The following is a 19,262-nucleotide window of genomic DNA, read 5'->3' as shown; positions in this document are numbered from 1 at the left end:
GTATCATGGTTTTCACAAAAATATTAAGCACCAAACTTGAGCTTGAGCACCAAATTAGCATTTTAGAATGATTTTTATAGATAAAGCATTTTTGAATTTGTTATATAATTATTAATTACAGTATAGTTATTCCTAACACAATTTATTATTTGTTTTAAAGAAATGCACACAGTTGCTTGTGAAAAGAGCAAAGAGTATTGATAGCTCAGCTCTAAGAACAATATCAAAGAATAAAATTATGTTTCACTCAGTTTTAGTTTGTCGGAGTCTAAAGTGCATAAGTATATAAAATACATACAAAATTAAAAATAAAATACATATCAATAAAATATACTACTAAATAATATCAATAATAAAATATGATACAATAGAAACTGAACTAGGCCTATTTTTTTATTGTCAGTGTAGTGTTTTGTTTTTAATGAGAAATATACCATTATTATGACATAAAGTATTTCAAATACTTAGATATTATCATTTATTTGGGCCTGCAAATTTAATTAATCTTAAACCCGCCCCTTCCTCCTCCCACAGTCCAGCCCCTCCAGTAGATGGAGTTTGAGAGCGTCTGAACGGTTTATTTGAAGAGCATCTGTGAGCACGCTGGCTCGAAGATTTTCATGGTGTTTATAATTTCCTTGTTAGCAGGTGAAGAATAATTTGAGAAGCAATTATCCACCTCACTGAAGTAAAACAGGAGTAATTCGTTGTCTTAATGACTTCAGCTAGCGCAAACGCGATGCGTTTGGAGGTGGAAAGCGTGTGTTCGCTTTAACTGAGACAAGTTTCCACGTAGGCTATTATCGTCTCGGAGACTGAAATGTTTTACAACTTATAACAGAGAACACGCCAAGACATGGTTTCAAAGCATGGAAACAGAAGACGTGACGGTTAGAGAGCAACTATTCCACGACCGAGTCCGAGAAACCATTGTGAGTTTTCCTCTCTTTGCTTCTCTTGTTTACATAGTATTATGAAGTAGGCTAACGTTACCGCTTGCGGTGCTACAATCTGAATGCGCCCTTGTGTTTGTTCTAATGGAATTCAGTAACAATTGATTGATTTGATGATTGTGTGAATGTACACGAGGACTTTGTTCTCATAAAATCATGATTTCACTGTAAGTGTTTGTGTTGTTCTTGCTTATTATTTACAAAATGTTGTTATAGAGTATTGTCTACACAAAAGAGACCCTGAGGCATCCATTTACTTTATATTGTACTTTAAGAACTACTAGGCCTACATAGTGATGCACAGCTGCTCATTGTAAAATTTAATGGCAAAGGAAGAGACCGCTCAGCTTTTTGTGATCCAGAGCTCATTTTGGAAAACAGATGAGCTTTTGGCATCCTCATGCGTGAAGATGTATTTCAACACCTAATAAATTACAACTGTCTATAACTGAACTTCAGACCTCAAGAACCTTACAGCGAAACAATTGGAGTTAACCTCTACTCCTTCACAATGTATCTCACTCAATATTTTAGAGCAATACATTTGGTGCTTATTTTTAAACCATTAATCTGGTAGGTTATGCAATTCACTAGCTACAAAAAATGACCCCCTAAAACTATAGATTAAATGACAATCTAATACATCACTTCAGAATTCTAGTCTTAATCTGTAAAGCAGTCGTAGACATTGATTTCATCATTTGTTTTTCTATGCAAACAAAAACTCTATTTTCAGACATTTTAAGTGCATACTCTCTTATTTATACATTCTTCTGTTCTGTTTTTGTCTGTGTGATGCAAAGCTGTAATCCTCCTAGAAAATGAGAAATGCCTCTCTTAGTGAAATGCACAGATGGGTTACACTAGATAATGTAAACCAGACCCATTGTCTTGCCCCAGGCCGTGGGCACCACAGAGCTAACGCTGTCATGGTTATATTGATCCCTGTCGCTGATGCTTATCTCATCTGGGATTTATAATTTAAATCGGTGGTTTTCAACTGGTGGGCTGTGACCTAAAAACGTGTCACCGGACTGTGATCACAGACTACAGGGAAAAACAGTGTTAAAGGTAAAATTGCAAATAACCATGTAATTTATTTGTAGTTAGTGTAACAAATTGTCAAATCAGCTTTTAAAAAGGGTGGAGAAAATGCTTTACATATCTTTTGCTGTTGACGTACAAAGATGCGCACAATGCATACAATGTGCGTACAGTCAGACTGGCTCCGTCATTCAGTAATATGACTAATACTAATAACAAAATATTAGGCTTGGTGATTCTTTACTGCTGATGATTAATCACTTATGCTGTTATTTATATATTTACGAAGCTGTCATTGTTTATATTGGTTAATTTTCTATGCTTTATTGTTCATTGTACTACTAATAAAATGCCCTTTTCCCCCCTTTTTTTATTACTATTGCATTGTTTTGGTCTTGTGTTGGGTTGGCATTTGATGCCCAATGTAAGACCTGGATTTTGAAGTAAAACCGTTTGAGAACCACTGATTTAAATAAATCTGTTTTTTTAAATTCAGACTTTAAAGTGATATATACATACTACCGTACAAAAAAAAGTTTGGGGTTGGTAAGATATTTTTTAAATGTTTTTGAAAGTTTCTTATGCTCACTAATTTATTTGATTGAAAATACGGCAAATGAAACCGTCATATATAATAACTATTTAAAATAACTGTATATATTTATAATTTAAAATAACTATAATGATTTGAAATGTAATTTATTCCTGTGATGGCAATTTATTTATTTATCTTTTGATATTTCAAGATATTTGCACTAACATCAAACAGTTGATAAAATTGATACCATAAGTCGTAACCACCTAAATTAAATCAATTTTGTTTAAATAAACAGCTGAATAAAACCGAGAACGTACACGGATGTTTTAATGTCAGATAAAACCTTTTTTTGTAAATGGATCCTTGGGTGGAACTCAGAACTATTGAATTTCCACTTGTAAACCAAACACAAAATTTATGACAATGTCAGTTTTGTTCTTGGTTGATCTTCAGGAGGGACAGTCTGTTAGAGGGAGTAGCAGGTTTGGCATGGTTCCCACTCTGTAGATGTGCAAGGAATGCAGTGCATGTAATGCACTTTATTAAGGTGCATATCTGAACATGTTACTTGGCCTTCAACAATAGAGGGTTTTGTACTCCCACCCACGGATGTTTAATAGTGTTTACTAAGAAGGGATCTTCTTTATGATTGGACATTATTATTTGTTGCTCCTGAAAACCAACTTGAATTTTTTTGTATTTAATATTCCCCAAAGTTCTATTCTAATCCTTTCTAGTAATGGGTTTAGTACCTCTGATCAAATCACGTTATTAGTGTTTTTGTCATACGTCTGTCCATTTGCTAGTCTATCCCAGGACACCTCAAGTGTTGTTTTCTCATTGTCAATTCACGTTCACTCTATAGCTAAATAGCCTGTTTCACTTGAGTAAATAACTTGGGCTTGGTTCCAAGTCTCATTGTGCAGAGAGAATTACCCAGAGCAGTTAAAGGAGACATATTATGCCCCTTTTTACAATATGTAATATAAGTCTCTGGTGTCCCCAGAATGTGTCTGTGAAGTTTCAACTCAAAATACTCCACAGATCATTTATAATATTTTTTTGAAAATGCCTATTTTGAGTGGAAGCAGAAACACGCTGTTTTTCGGGCCTGTCTCTTTAAATGCAAATGAGCTGCTGCTCCCCGCCCCATTTTCCAGAATAGAGCTGCGCCATTACAGCTCGTACCTGCTAAAAACATCTGTTTTGGTTCTGATTATGATGTTTATCGCACTGAAATCATGCGTTTTAAACCATATGAATTTAAACTTCTGATATATGGTTTTCTGAGTGCACACATCCGACGCACACGGACAGAAAGCGGCTGGCACAGCATGTGATTACTAAACTAAGTTCTCATTCACACACAAGTTTACAAACACACATGAGTTACAAAAAGTCAGTTATGTCTGTGAAGGTAAACAGCTGGGAAATAAATCGCTTGTTTATTTTAGATCTGTGTGGCAGCAGAGTTACAAAAACAGTCGGTTATGTCTGTGAAGATAAACAGCTGAGAAATAAATTGCATGTTTATTTTAGATCTGTGTGGCAGCAGTAATAAACAGTAAATTAATCAATAAATCCACTGCTCTCTTGTCTCCTCTGAGGCTGGGACTGTAAATAGTGTTCTGTGCTGGTCGGTGCAGCCAAAGACAGAACAGTTAGCGTGTTTTGCTCAAACTTTTGCCATGTCATTAGAACTGGTACACCGTTGTCGCTTGCTAAATCAAATGAAGGCGCGGTTGGTAGATGCACCAGGGACCTGATTATAGCACTTAAAACCTGGAAAAGTCAGATTTTCATGATAGGTCACCTTTAAATAAGCCTTAAGATTCAGAATGTTTGAGCTCAGATGTTTAACCAGTCCTGCCAAATTGGTCAGCAAATACACTATGGATGACCTGGTTTCCTGTTCATAATAAAATTACACTCGCATTATATGGCCAGTCACAATAACATTGACTCATATTGATGAAGAGGTTTGAAAACATGCCCACCATTGCCCAATTAGATTAGTGAAATAAAAGATTTAGTTTCTTATCTTCTGTTTATTGACCTACAGAAACTGGTAAATATTGTCTCTGTCCACCCTTTTGGTTGTTTGAAAGGATTTAAAGGGATACTGCACAAACAGTGACATTTCTGTCGTCACAGAGTGTCGTTCCACACCAGTTTCTTTCTAATGTGGAATTTCATTGGAACACAAAAGAAGATACTTTCAATGAGAGTCAGTTGAGTCCAGTGTTGTTTTGGACCCCATTGACTTTCATTGTATAGACAAAAAACGATGAGGTATTTTTCAAAATTTCTTTGACTGGCAATACAATAAGACCGGACATGTAGTCTCATGTTATATCCAACTGTTTTGTTACGCAATCTTTTGTTTCAGTTTTCACATGCTATATTTGAGCTTGGCTGTTTTAACTTGTTGGTTGAGTATATTCTGTTTTAGTCGAATGAAAGCAAACTATTCAAACGCTGAGCAAACAAATCTGTGTGAACACCTTTCAGCGCTTCAGTGATAGTATCCCACAGATCTATTGTTTTCACTGCTGTTTGCACTTTGAAGACAAAATCACCATTTCCTGTCCCGTCCCCTCCCTCATCTCTTCCTCTTGCTGCCTTTCTTCCTCTCTTTTATTGGACATATGGTGCTTCAGTTCACTCAATATACAGCACACCTATAAGTAGGGCTGGACAATAATTCAATATCAATATGTATCGCGATATAATTTTTTTCAATAACGGTGATATGATTTTTAAACACATTTCCGATATTTCGATATACATTACCAGTGTTTCCCATACATTGATTTATTTGTGCTGTTTGACTTCGTTGAATAAACATGAGCACTGCACGTTTCAAAATCATAACACGGCGCGGGTGTTTTATATGAATGTATCTCTGAAGGGAATTGACTGTCTTCAGAAAAGTTTCGATGGCATTTTCATTTGATCTGATAAAGAAGCGTTCATGAGCGGAGCTGCTTTGATTACAGCCATTACTGGAGAAACCGCCAGTTTTATCATTCTATAAGCGCCTCCTGTTGGCAGAGAATGAGTTTGCATTTTAAGGGCAAAAATAAATAAATAATAAATAAAAAATTGAAAAACAAATAACTTGCCCTTAGGGCAAGTTATTTACAGTGGGTACGGAAAGTATTCAGACCCCCTTAAATTTTTCACTCTTTGTTATATTGCAGCCATTTGCTAAAATCATTTAAGTTAATTTTTTTTCCTCATTAATGTACACATAGCACCCCATATTGACAGAAAAACACAGAATTGTTGACATTTTTGCAGATTTATTAAAAAAGAAAAACTGAAATATCACATGGTCTTAAGTATTCAGACCCTTTGCTGTGACTCTCATATATTTAACTCAGGTGCTGTCCATTTGTTCTGATCATCCTTGAGATGGTTCTACACCTTCATTTGAGTCCAGCTGTGTTTGATTATACTGATTGGACTTGATTAGGAAAGCCACACACCTGTCTATATAAGACCTTACAGCTCACAGTGCATGTCAGAGCAAATGAGAATCATGAGGTCAAAGGAACTGCCTGAAGAGCTCAGAGACAGAATTGTGGCAAGGCACAGATCTGGCCAAGGTTACAAAAAACTTTCTGCTGCACTTAAGGTTCCTAAGAGCACGGTGGCCTCCATAATCCTTAAATGGAAGACGTTTGGGACGGCCAGAACCCTTCCTAGAGCTGGCCGTCTGGCCAAACTGAGCTATCGGGGGAGAAGAGCCTTGGTGAGAGAGGTAAAGAAGAACCCAAAGATCACTGTGGCTGAGCTCCAGAGATGCAGTCGGGAGATGGGAGAAAGTTGTAGAAAGTCAACCATCACTGCAGCCCTCCACCAGTCGGGGCTTTATGGCAGAGTGGCCCGACGGAAGCCTCTCCTCAGTTCAAGACACATGAAAGCCCGCATGGAGTTTGCTAAAAAAACACCTGAAGGACTCCAAGATGGTGAGAAATAAGATTCTCTGGTCTGATGAGACCAAGATATAACTTTTTGGCCTTAATTCTAAGCGGTATGTGTGGAGAAAACCAGGCACCTGTCCAATACAGTCCCAACAGTGAAGCATGGTGGTGGCAGCATCATGCTGTGGGGGTGTTTTTCAGCTGCAGGGACAGGACGACTGGTTGCAATTGAGGGAAAGATGAATGCGGCCAAGTACAGGGATATCCTGGATGAAAACCTTCTCCAGAGTGCTCAGGACCTCATACTGGGCCGAAGGTTTACCTTCCAAGAAGACAATGACCCTAAGCACACAGCTAAAATAATGAAGGAGTGGCTTCACAACAACTCTGTGACTGTTCTTGAATGGCCCAGCCAGAGCCCTGACTTAAACCCAATTGAGCATCTCTGGAGAGACCTAAAAATGGCTGTCCACCAACGTTTACCATCCAACCTGACAGAACTGGAGAGGATCTGCAAGGAGGAATGGCAGAGGATTCCCAAATCCAGGTGTGAAAAACTTGTTGGATCTTTCCCAAAAAGACTCATGGCTGTATTGGATCAAAAGGGTGCTTCTACTAAATATTGAGCAAAGGGTCTGAATACTTAGGACCATGTGATATTTCCGTTTTTCTTTTTTAATAAATCTGCAAAGATGTCAACAATTCTGTGTTTTTCTGTCAATATGGGGTGCTGTGTGTACATTAATGAGGAAAAAAAATTAACTTAAATGATTTTAGCAAATGGCTGCAATATAACAAAGAGTGAAAAATTTAAGGGGGTCTGAATACTTTCCGTACCCACTGTATATCGTATCGACCGAAATTAAGAAATATATCGTGATATCAATTTTGGCCATATCGTCCAGCCCTACCTATAAGGTGTATTAAATACATAATCATCATGTCTTTTGTTTCCTTTCTCAGAAGTATTGTTTCCACATGCAGATCTTATATCTGAAATCAGGATAAAGGTTAATTTTTGGTTAATAAAGTTTTCTCTGGATAAGAAGAGTCATGCATTGCCCTTCCTCCATGTTAAAATAGCACAAAAAGAAGAATAGCAGTCTGATGCCAGCATGTTATAGGAAATCAGGTGTTCATCTGATTTTAGAGGTTGTGGTTTTGTAGGTTTATTTTAAAGTAAAATGAGACATTGACATGAAATCAAGGTAATTGTGAAACCAAGTCTATTATATGTCTTCAGCCATTTTTCACAACTCTTTTGCACATGCTTTTTTTACTCTTGCATCAACTACTGTATTTGTTCTCTTCTGGTCAAATGTTGGGATGTTGCAGCACTACAATTCTTTATGGCTGTTATGATTTAGGAATTTAATTGTTTTTAATAATTTAATTTAGGGCTGCAAAACGTTAAACGTTATAAAAGTTTACATTTACATACTATATGCGTGTACTGTGCATATTTATTACGTGTATATAAAAATATTTGCATGTATATTTATTTATTTATTGTATAATATATATAAATATTTTATATATAAATCTTAACATTTTTGCTTAATATATACATGTATGTGTGTGTATTTATATATACATAATAAATATACGCAGTACACACACTCTAGGGATGTACCGATTAACCGCGAGCCGGCCGTCCCATCCCACTCCTTCACCAGTCTGTATGTTATCATTAAGAACCAAATGTCCTTGATTAGGAGCTCTTATGTCACAGAGTAAAGGCAATCTGGACTGCACAGCAGCGTGTATCAGTGATAATGGGGCTGTGTTGGAGTGTGTTTCATGAACTCTGCTCTGTTACAGGGTCTTGATAACTTAAATTGGCAACACATCTAAGCAGCGTGTTTGCGTAGCACGTCTTGTTGCTGCCTGTTGACGGTTGTGTTGCTCATATTAACTGCGTGACTCATACTGCAGATGTCTGTGAAAATGTATGTCATCTCTGATATTCTGCAAAGTGCCATTTCCACCCAATCTTCCCAGAAAGGTTGAGATTATTCCTTCATTGAACATGAAATGAAAAGTTTTGAAGAATGTTCGCACTGCTCTTACATGCAATGAAATTGGCTGGAGACTAAGTGTAGGGATCTTAATGTTCCTAGAAGGACTTTCTAAAATAGATCCATGCACTGTATTTAGTGTCTTTTGAAGTCATACCAAAGCTTTATGAGAGAAAGAAATCTTACAATATTTATATACAAGAAGAAAATCCAAAATTGATATGGTTTGGCATATTAAAATCAGCTTAATCTTTTTTAATTCTTCTTGAATGACAAGCCTGCTCTGTATTACTTCATGTTGTCTGTAAATGTAATGTAAATGTCATTTTTCAAATTGCACTGATGTTCTTCTATTTCCTGTTTTAGATTTGCGTGCTGCTTTTCATTTGCCTGTACATCTTGTCTCACTTCATTCTCACTCACTTCAAGAAGAATGCTGAGTTTGTCACTGGTAAGTTCATCGTGACCCCCAGACCCTCTGCAGTTGTTTGGCTTCATGCAGTCCAGTCCTTCAAAGCACAACTACAGCTGCTCTCCATTTGTTGGTCAGCACAATCTGACATGGTCATGCTCCTGCACTTTCCAAAAATGCTTTGTTTGGTACCCAGTCATGCTCAGATAGTGAAGTATTCAGTGTTATTGGTTGAATATCTGAAATCATCTCCAGTATAGCAGAGTCAAAGCTTCTGATTGCTGTTGATAGCAGTTATGTAACATCAAGGGAGGTCAGCAGTGGGGATGAGGAATGTTCCCGTGAGATAAACATAGGCCCCCTGCCGAGCACTGCCTGAGGTTTCATAAGAGAACACTACCTCATGTTTTGCTGTACACCCCATAATTGAACTCTCTGCTCTTTCCCGGTTCTGCTATACCTACTTTCAGTGGAAAATCTGAGGGATGTTTTTTCTAGTGTCGGACTTGTGCAAAACACATCAGGCTTGTTTAGACTGTTGAAGGATTGTTAGGAACTGTCCACACAGGATGCATTCTTGTCCAAAACAGCTAAGTAAAGCAGGACAGAATAGCAGAGTCAAATAGAGTCTTAAATAGAGTTCAAAGCACAACTACAGCTGCTCTCCATTTGTTGGTCAGCACAACCTGACATGGTCATGCTCCTGCACTTTCCAAAAATGCTTTGTTTGGTACCCAGTCATGCTCAGATAGTGAAGTATTCACTATCTGACTCTTTTCTCTTTTTTGCCTTTTTTAATTATATGGGTCAGTGGAGAGCTGATAGGAAAGCTCTGGGACATCAGTTTAGACTTGAACCTGGGTTCCCATGAGCACAGCTGCTCCGTTGTCATCACAACATTCAAATATGTCCATCTAGCACATGCTTACATGATCACAAATTAAAAAATAGTGCAGAGGGATGTAAGAACATCCTGTTAGACACACTTAAAGAATATTGTGTACTGAACTTCAAGCCATTGCCATTATCATACATTTTCAAATTTAAGAACGCAAACAGAATCACTTAAGATATTTTTGTCTTTTTGACACATCTAAATATGAAAGTCCATTTTATAGTCTAAATGTGCACCGATCGTGGAGGGCTGCTGAAGCTGTTTCTTCAGTTGCATATTGGCTGTTTTGAAGAATATGTGCAGAAAACCTGTTTTGAATTAGGTTTGGAGCACTCCCAGGAAATGTCACACATATCTACCCTGCAGCTCTGTCACAATGGGAATGTTTTGCTCTTCTCACTTGTGAATGTTTGAGGTTTATAAACCTGTTTTGAATTAGGTTTGGAGCACTCCCAGGAAATGTCACGCATATCTACCCTGCAGCTCTGTCACAATGGGAATGTTTTGCTCTTCTCACTTGTGAATGTTTGAGGTTTAGTTTTCATTCTCTCTGCCTCATGTTCTCAATCCATCCCTGTTAAAGCAGCACTATGTATCTTTTTCTGTGTTCAAAATTTGCTAAATGTATATAATGAGCGAGTGAGCGCATGAATTCATCTTCCAAACCGCGTTTTTGTCTTATTCCGAATCACTACGGTACACTTATAATAATAACTTATATTTGGACTATTGTAGCCTGGTCGGGTCGTCACCGATGCGGTGTAACGCATACCTGCGTGAATCGCCATAGACATAAACTTAGAGAAGTAGCTCCGGTTGGAATGTTCTTCCGCGGGATGTGTGCAGTTCTGTTTATTAACCGCTAGAGCGCCAAAAGTTACATAGTGCTGCTTTAATAAGACAAAGTCCTCTTGGAACAGATTTTGTTTTCCTGCACAAGCAATAATGTAAAATCTAACAGCAAAGGCTTCCCAAGATTTCTTACAAATATATATATTTTTTTCCAATAAGGGTTTGAAAGTGTTGCGTTTACTTCATGGAATAGCTGCATGATATATCTGGGTCATTGTGGCAGCTTGTTGTTTTGTTCAATTTAGATTCAAGACTGAACTGCGAGTCTAGACATTAGTATGTCTGCAGTAGGATAATGTTGTGGTGACAAACTCATTTCCTTTTCCTTTTTTGCCCACAGATGACATTGAGGATGCCACTGTCAACAAAATTGCGTAAGTTCTTTTCTTCTTAATTGCTTAATGTATGCTGCATGAATATTGGATGGTCTGTAATAGCCAAATACTGTATCTGTTTAGGCAAGCAAGCTCAGTCTGGCTCCATTCAAGTGTTTAACATCCCACTTTTCGCCATCCAATAAATTCCAAATGCATGAAATCAGCTCCCACCCTACTTAAGTGGTTGATTCTTGTTTCACTCAGAAATGTCACATTATGGCAGTAAAATTCTACATTTCACAGTGATTTGCACAGATTTTAAGGAAACAAGGCTGCTAAGGGCACCCTACTGGTTGCTATTTTGCTTTTTATTAGTTTACCCTCACTGGTTGTAAGGGGACAGTTTGCCCTTTGGTCTCCAGCGTGGCGTTTAACAACCACCTCCCTTCACAGCTGGCACTATGTCAAAGTAAAGGGCTGCAAAACACGTCCTCACCCTTCTTTTAATGTTTTTCTCACTCTGCAGGCTGTGGCTGTGTACATTCACACTCTCAGTGGCCGTATGTGCAGTGCTGATCCTCCCCATCTCCATCCTGTCCAATGAAGTACTGCTCACATTCCCACACAGCTACTACATGCAGTGGCTCAATGGCTCACTCATCCGTGGTGAATACACACACGCACACACATGCATAACTAATTAGTTTTGCTTTGCACATGTGGATTATTATGTGACTATATCACTGGTTTTCAAAGAGAATCAATACTGCTGCCATTCTAATTCACTTACAACTTCTTTAGTATTTTGTTGCCCAATTTGAACCGAAATGTTATTGTTTTTATTCCCACAAGGTCTTAGTATTGTGTTATCACGTGTTGGGCATGGCGGCAAGTCTGCCAAGAGTGTAATATGTTCTGGCTGTAAATCTAAGGCCACTATTTAGTTTAAAATCCAGATTTTATTTGCACTTTGATATTAAGTTTGTAGGCGTATGGTGAAATGCCTTTTCTAGTGTTTTGCAGTACACTTGTAACACCAGATCTCATAAGCTGCAAGGATTGTAAGTGATCACAATAGAATTAGCCAGGAAATCTCAAACCAACTGAGAAATAAACAGAACAAAAATCTTATTGGCACTTTACATGAAGAGCTAGTTGAAGTCAGTATGGCACATGGTTGCCCCCTTGTGGTTAGTTAGTTTGATGTTTTTTTCTTTGTATTTCACCAATTTACCTCTTTGAACACACAATATAATCCATACTTGAATATCGTTTATGTATACTACCAGAGTTTATTTTATGTTTTTTGTTTGCTTGTTTAAGTCTTTCATGCTTGCAAAATTTGATCAAAAATAAATCTAATATTCTTCTGATGGCAGAGCTGAAATTCAGCAGCCATTACTTCAGTTTTCAGTGTCACATGGTCCGTCAGAAATCTAATATGCTGGTTCAGTGCTTAAGAAACATTTCTTGTGTTATTACAGATGTTGAAAACTGTGCTGATTAATATTTTTGTGGAAACTGATACATTTCACAAACTTTCACGAAACAGCATTTATTTGAAATAGAAATCTTTACCTTTGAAATCTTCACTGTCCATTTTGATCAATTTAATTGATCCTTGCAGAATAAAAGTATAAAAAGTCTTACTGACCCCAACTTTTGAACAGTAGTGTAACCACAAATGTGCATTTGTGTATTATGCAGGTTGTGGTTTTTTGCTTTTTAATATGGTAAGAGTACAAAATCATTTTGTCACTTTTCATTTTCACTCTGTCTCCGTTTCAGGCTTGTGGAACCTAGTCTTCTTATTCTCAAACCTTTCATTGGTCTTCCTCATGCCATTTGCTTATTTCTTTACTGAATCAGAAGGATTTGCTGGGTCCAAAAAGGTAAAAATGTCATTTAGTTGTGTCAGTAAACGCAAATACAGAACATTTAAACTCAGTTCTGTGTCTGATGTCCATTTGATAAGCATTTTCTCCTCTGAAAGGGCATTATGGCACGAGTCTATGAGACTGCTGTAATGTTGCTGCTGCTCAGTCTGCTGGTGCTGGGCATTGTTTGGGTGGCATCAGCCCTCATCCATCACAACACTGCCCGTGAGAGTCTTTATGGTGAGGCTGTGAAGCATTAGAGTAGCACTTGTTCAGTCTCTTTGTGTTCAGTTAAATAGAGGACAGTTTATAATGCCAACTTGACTCCCAAATTTCCTCTTAATTGAGTAAGTGCAAGATAAACAAATAGTTTTAGTAACAGTCTGCTTTTTCTCTTGTGCTTTTCAGACCTGTGGGAATATTACCTGCCCCATCTTTATTCTGGAATCTCACTCTTTGGAGTTCTGCTGCTTTTGTGTAAGCGTGTTTGAGTGTATATATTATTTATAATTTGTTGGTGGGTTCAATTTTTTTTGTTTGTTTTAAGTCATTTACTGTTGATGTTTAGTTTGATATTTTATTGCATTTGACTTTCTGTAAATATAGATTTGTTGCATCATTTTTTTTTTGTCTTGTAACAGTGTGCACACCCTTTGGGCTTTCACGTATGTTTAGCGTCACTGGGAGCTTATTGGTCAAACCTCGGGTAGGTGGACAAGATACCTCCTAAAATTTCTTTTGATTGTGATGTATTGCCACAGGGGTCAGTATGTAAAAAAAAAAATGTATGAAAGAAGTCACTTATTCTCATAAAGGCTGCATTTATTTGGTCAATATAGTAAAAACAGTAAAAATAACTTCTCTATTTGAATGTTTTAAAAATAATTTATTCCTATTTATTCCAAATATATATATATATATATATTTTCAGGATTCTTTGATGAATAGAAAGTTAAAAAGAACAGAAAGAACGGATTCTATTGAAATATAATTTTTTTTAACATTATACATGTCTTTACTTGCTTTACTGTCGCTTTTAATGTTTCCTTGCTGAAGTATTAATATTAAAAGTATTAATATTTAAAACATCTTACTGACCCCGAATGTTTTGAAGGATATTGTAAATATTTGAGGAATTAGAAGTATGAAGTTTTTTTTTTTTTTTTTAAGTTGTTGGAGAACCTAGAAGAGACAATGAACTGCACAGCATTTGAAGAGGCCTCTCTGTCCAGGAAGTTGAAAAGTGAGTGTCAGGATGTGAGAAAGACACATTTGCTGCTAAGGAAGTGACCCCACCTTCTAAAGATTTCTTTCTCTTTCTCTCATTTTCTTTTTAATGTCCAAAGAAGCTTTACTGGCAAGTTGAACAAGGTTTTACATTTTCAAAACATTTTTTTCCTAAACTCTTATACACTCTTTCTATCAAATGTTTCAGGTAACACCTCCTGTTGGATCAGTGCAAACATAGAGGCCATCAATAATGAACTTTTGAGTGTGCAGTCCAAAAGCATTGCTTTAGGTACAAACATGCCTCTCAAAGTGTTGAAAACATCACTTAGCTATCATGAATTGCTCTTGCTTCATCCTTGTTTCTTCCATTATAGAGTTGCGGAAAAGAGCATCTCCATGGCAACGCAACCTGGGATACCCAGTGGCCATGCTGCTGCTTTTAGCTTTAACTGTAAGAGTAAACCTTGTGGAATACAGAATACTTATGCTGACTACGATTATATCCTTGTGCTAAAACCATATTGATGGTCTTTCTCAGGCGGTGTCTGTGCTGATGGTGTGTTTCCATGTGCTTGAACTGCTCTTCGATGAGTCTGCTATGCCTAGAGGAATGGAGGTGAGATGCATGACATTAGCGCATTTATATTTGTCATTAGATGGACCTATAAAAGTAATTCATGGAAAAAGATTCAAGGACATTTTCGTAATTTAATTTACACAGCCTCATGTGCTACTAAAGCCTTATAATAGTAGTCCATAGAGTATTGCAGTGATAATTTATTATCATAATCTCACAATGGTTGGTTTTCTCTGTTGCAGGACCCTCACTTGGGCCTTGCCTCATTCTCCATGTTCGGTTCTCTGGGAGCTGCAGTGCAGGTGGTCATCATCTTGTATCTCATGGTCTCCTCTGTCGTTGGATTCTACAGCTCTCCACTTTTCACCGGTTTGCTGCCACGTGCACAGGACACAACCCTCACACAGGTACAGAGATCCCTCATAGTCATGAAACAGCTGTGGGAATGGTGCTGGATATCACACATTCAGATGCTATGGCTCTTTATAATCAAATTAAATCATTGTTTGTGTCTCTCCACAGATTATAGGGAACTGTGTTTCTCTTTTAATACTCAGTTCAGCCTTGCCTGTTTTCTCCCGCACATTGGGTAAGTATTTTAAAATGACTGGCCATTATTTAATAGGTTTTTAATATGTAAAATGATATTTAATAGTGGCATGGTTTTAAAGTCTGTTGTAGGCCAAGATACAATTTGCACTTTTCTGCACTGATTTCAGGGAAAACTGCTAAATCATTTAACTGTTTTATTTAAACATTTAAAAATAGGTACTTCAGTATGGGATCAAATTCCCGCCAAAAGTATTGCAGTCACGGATATAAAAACAAATAACAAGCGTGAAACCAAAATTTAAAAACTCAAGTATAAATGTATTGCACAAAATGTAAAAATGAAAGCAAAGTTTTCAGAATAGCAAACAATGGTCAAGGATCAAAAAATAATAAAAAGCGTACATCCAAAATTTAATAACGCATTTAAAAAAAATAAGCATGAATCAAAACTCTAAACACATTTAAAATCATATTGCACAAAGCTGAAATATTCATGCAAAATTATTCGACTTGCACACAAAATCATGTTTTTGGTTATTTCTCACTTTTTTTTGTGCTTGCAGACATTTTTTGCTCATATTTTTGATTTACGCATATTATTTTTCGATCCGTGACCATTGTTTGCTATTCTGAAAACTTTCATTTTTAAATTTTGTGCAATATATTTTTACTTCTGTTTTAAAATTTTGGTTTCACGCTTGTTATTTTTTATCCGTGACTGCGATACTTTTGGCAGGAATTTGATCCCATACCTTCAGGGCCACTTGTCAGTCTTTATGAATCACCAGTTCAGTTTTGCAATATGTTTCCATTGTGCATTACAATTAGGAACATATTTAACTATAAGCTCTTTATATTCCTCTTTTTCCATGTAATTACATGTAGGAATCACAAGGTTTGATCTGCTTGGAGACTTTGGACGGTATAACTGGCTTGGCAGTTTCCACATTGTTTTCCTGTACAATATGCTTTTTGCTGGACTCACATCCGCCTGCCTCATCAACACAGTCACATGGGCCTTGCAAAGAGAACTCATTCGTGCCTTTGGTTAGTTGCTATTTATTTATTTATTTGAGAAGGATGATCCATGAATAGCATTTCTCATGCATTTATATATGTATACGTGTATGTGTATGTATATGAGTGTAAATATATGTATATGTGTATTTTTTATGTATTTAAATTAGTGCTGTCAAACGATTAATCGCATCCAAAATAAAAGTTTTTGTTTGCATAATATATGTGTGTGTTCTGTGTATATTTATTATGTATATTTAACACACACACACACATACAGTGTATATATTTTGAAAATATTTACGTCTATATTTATATTCATATAATTTTTTATAAATAAATTATATTTAATATATAAAACATTTTTCTGAAATATATACATGCATGTGTATTTATATATACATAATAAATATACACAGTACACATACATATATTATGTAAACAAACTTTTATTTTGGATCAAATTATTATTATTAATCGTTTGACATCACTAATTTAAATATAAATATATTTCTTAAAAAATAACTTTCTTTAAATACAATACAATACATGTAATATTTAAAATCTGTTTAAATATTTTTAAAGCCTTTTACTTTTACCATTACACCACAAATGCTGTCTATACCCCTTTAACTTGTATTGAACCCAGAACATTCCTTTCGTAATGGTTAATTCTAATGTTTATCTCAAGGAAAGCGTGTGAGGAGAAAGATTTGTGCATGTACGCATTGTATCTTGAAAGGACAAGGGGTGTGCTACACTGCCATTTGCCAGTGTTTGTAGTTAGTCTTTGGGTGAGGTGTTCCTCGCACAGGCCATGTTTCTCTATGGGTAGGTCTCTTTCCTCAGATAGAAAAAGCACAATTCTCTCAGGAAAGTGAGAGGGGACAGAAGGGGGGAAGGGTTCCTTGGGACCTCAGGGCGTCAAACTCCTTCTGGAAGACACACGCCCATCACCCTCCGCCCAATACAAACAAAACTGCTGAATGTGAACACACACACACTTGCGCACATAGACCATCTTCAGATAGCATCTCTTTTTCTTTACTCCCCCAACTGGCTTTTGTTCTTTGATTGATTGGTTTGCTTCCAACCCAAACATCGCATGTCAAAATTACCTTTTCTGGTTGTTAGATCATGTTGTTTACTCTCCTTTTTGCTTTCTCCAGGTCTCCACAGACTGCCTCTGACTGTGTCTCGATCAACTATCCCCCTCAAACTACTCCTAGCCAATGGGCTCTCAAAGATTCATTGAAGAGCAATCAGCTTTTTGATATATCATTGGCTACTGAAGCCTTTTACCTTCTGGAGAAGGTTCTGGATCCCAGTCTGTGGCTTCTCTATTGGACCAGAGCTATTTTGTGTGCATTTTTAGGTGAACAATAGTCACCAAAGATGTTTACAAAGTGTGCCTGAACCATATACGTTGACCGATGGGACCTTCTAAGTGGGATTCTGCAACTGCAGTTTTATGCGTAGTAATATTTACGCTTATTACTGCATTTAATAAAGGGATGTCAAATCACTGGACGCCTTGAACAAATACCATATGAAACAATGGCTACAGAGGACTTTGACATGCGTCCAGACAGGAGAGCTATTTCAGAGGATGACATCACAGCCATGACCACGTTTCCTTTTCCTGGTGGTGGAATGAGTGTTGAGTTCTGTCCTGGTGGGCCCCCACGCTTTCCACTTGTATATCACTATTTTTAGTGTCATCCAGTGAATTCAGTTCTGTGGGTCCTTATTGCACTGGCATTGGAAGTCTAGTCTGACGGGGTTTGTCTGCTTCTAAATGAAGTGAAGATCCTTGAGAAAAGGGATGAAAGGATAACAAGTGACCGTGATCTTGAAGATGATGTTCATTGTGAGAAAACAAATGGTGTTGTAGTTTGTAAAATACACTTTTTGTAGAGTTTAGGTTTTAAAATGTATGTTTAAAAAAGATGGCTGACTGATTTCAACCTTTAGGCCAAGACAGCTGTGAATGTTTGGGGATTTTGTTCCCTTGGTATATTTAATATGTGAATCTTTAATGTGCAATATTGTATTATGAAACGTCGACACAATCTAACTTGACCTCCTTCCAGAAACTTGTGCTGATGACCAAAAGAAGGTGTTTGGCCCAATTAAGAACACCTAGAATGGGCAATAAGTTCAAAGTTTTGTTAGTTCTTATGTTTTGGGTTGAGCTATGTAGAGGGACAATCAACGCACATGAACATTTCTTGTTTCACGGACACTAAGTTGCTGTGATTTCATAAATGTGGACTTTTTGATTCGATAATCACTCGTTTTATATGGTGCAGTATTATGGTGTACACATTTGCTGATCAAACTGTTGTTTATTCTTTTGTATGATTCAGTTATTTGTGAATTTGCTTCTGTATCAGCATAATTTTTAAACAAATGTCCTTCAAGCAGTGGCCAGTAGAGGACAGTGTGCCACAAATCTCAATACTTCAGATTCTTCCTCAGCTATATTTTAATAACATGATACTTGCATAAAACAGATTGTCTTTTTCTTTGAGTATCATTTACAGTAATGTAGCTATTCTAAGATGAATGTGAATCATTGCTTAAAGGTATAGTACGCCAAAAAAAGTTAAAGTTGTCACAATTTACTCTCCTTCATGTTGTTCCAAACCTGTATGACTTTGTTTCTTTTGTGGAACACAAAGTAAGATATTTTGTGTACATTTGGGAACATTTTGAAGAATGTTGAAGACATTTTAAAACAATATTGGACCCCACTGACAACAGATATTTTTCAAAATATATTTTGTGTTCATACAGGTTTGTACCAAAGTGAGCATAGGTTAAATAATTACATAATTTTCATTTTTGGATGAACTATCCCTTTAAGTGTTTTTCTATTCTCACAAAATGCTTTTTTACAGCTCAGAAAAACTGGATTTATGGTGACAGACTGTCTGTCCTGCATTACTGGATCATATATGGATGTCTTTTTTACTTCATTATTAGAGAATTATTTCAGGGAACAAAGAAAATACAGTGAGCATTGCTCATTTTTAGAAAGAAACTGCT

The 19,262-nt window shown here is 36.7% G+C and overlaps 1 protein-coding gene across 1 annotated transcript; it reads left to right on the top strand.

Annotated features, from left to right (window-relative positions):
- Positions 1-595: 595 nt before the first annotated feature.
- Positions 596-18,866, top strand: lmbr1l (limb development membrane protein 1-like). Its single transcript, XM_016513229.1, has 16 exons — positions 596-932; positions 8,849-8,933; positions 10,982-11,015; positions 11,485-11,624; positions 12,747-12,850; positions 12,952-13,075; positions 13,244-13,312; positions 13,477-13,541; positions 14,006-14,078; positions 14,271-14,354; positions 14,440-14,516; positions 14,604-14,681; positions 14,885-15,049; positions 15,165-15,231; positions 16,080-16,241; positions 17,381-18,866. Exons 1-16 carry the CDS (start codon positions 870-872, stop codon positions 17,464-17,466), a joined length of 1,476 nt encoding a protein of 491 aa, XP_016368715.1. The 5' UTR covers positions 596-869; the 3' UTR covers positions 17,467-18,866.
- The last annotated feature ends 396 nt before the right edge of the window (positions 18,867-19,262 follow it).

Source organism: Sinocyclocheilus rhinocerous, unplaced genomic scaffold (assembly GCF_001515625.1).
Source record: "Sinocyclocheilus rhinocerous isolate Xijiao unplaced genomic scaffold, SAMN03320098_v1.1 scaffold1406, whole genome shotgun sequence".
Taxonomy (NCBI): Eukaryota; Metazoa; Chordata; class Actinopteri; order Cypriniformes; family Cyprinidae; genus Sinocyclocheilus; species Sinocyclocheilus rhinocerous.
This window is presented reverse-complemented; position numbering and strand designations above follow the sequence as displayed.

What these genes read in the sequence shown, in the direction of transcription:
- lmbr1l (XM_016513229.1), top strand. Translation starts at nt 870, where the DNA reads ATGGAAACAGAAGACGTGACGGTTAGAGAGCAACTATTCCACGACCGA. An exon ending in GCTTATTGGTCAAACCTCGG is followed by an intron (nt 13,542 to 14,005) that starts GTAGGTGGACAA and finishes TTTTTTTTTAAG; the next exon opens with TTGTTGGAGAACCTAGAAGA. An exon ending in TGTTTTCTCCCGCACATTGG is followed by an intron (nt 15,232 to 16,079) that starts GTAAGTATTTTA and finishes AATTACATGTAG; the next exon opens with GAATCACAAGGTTTGATCTG.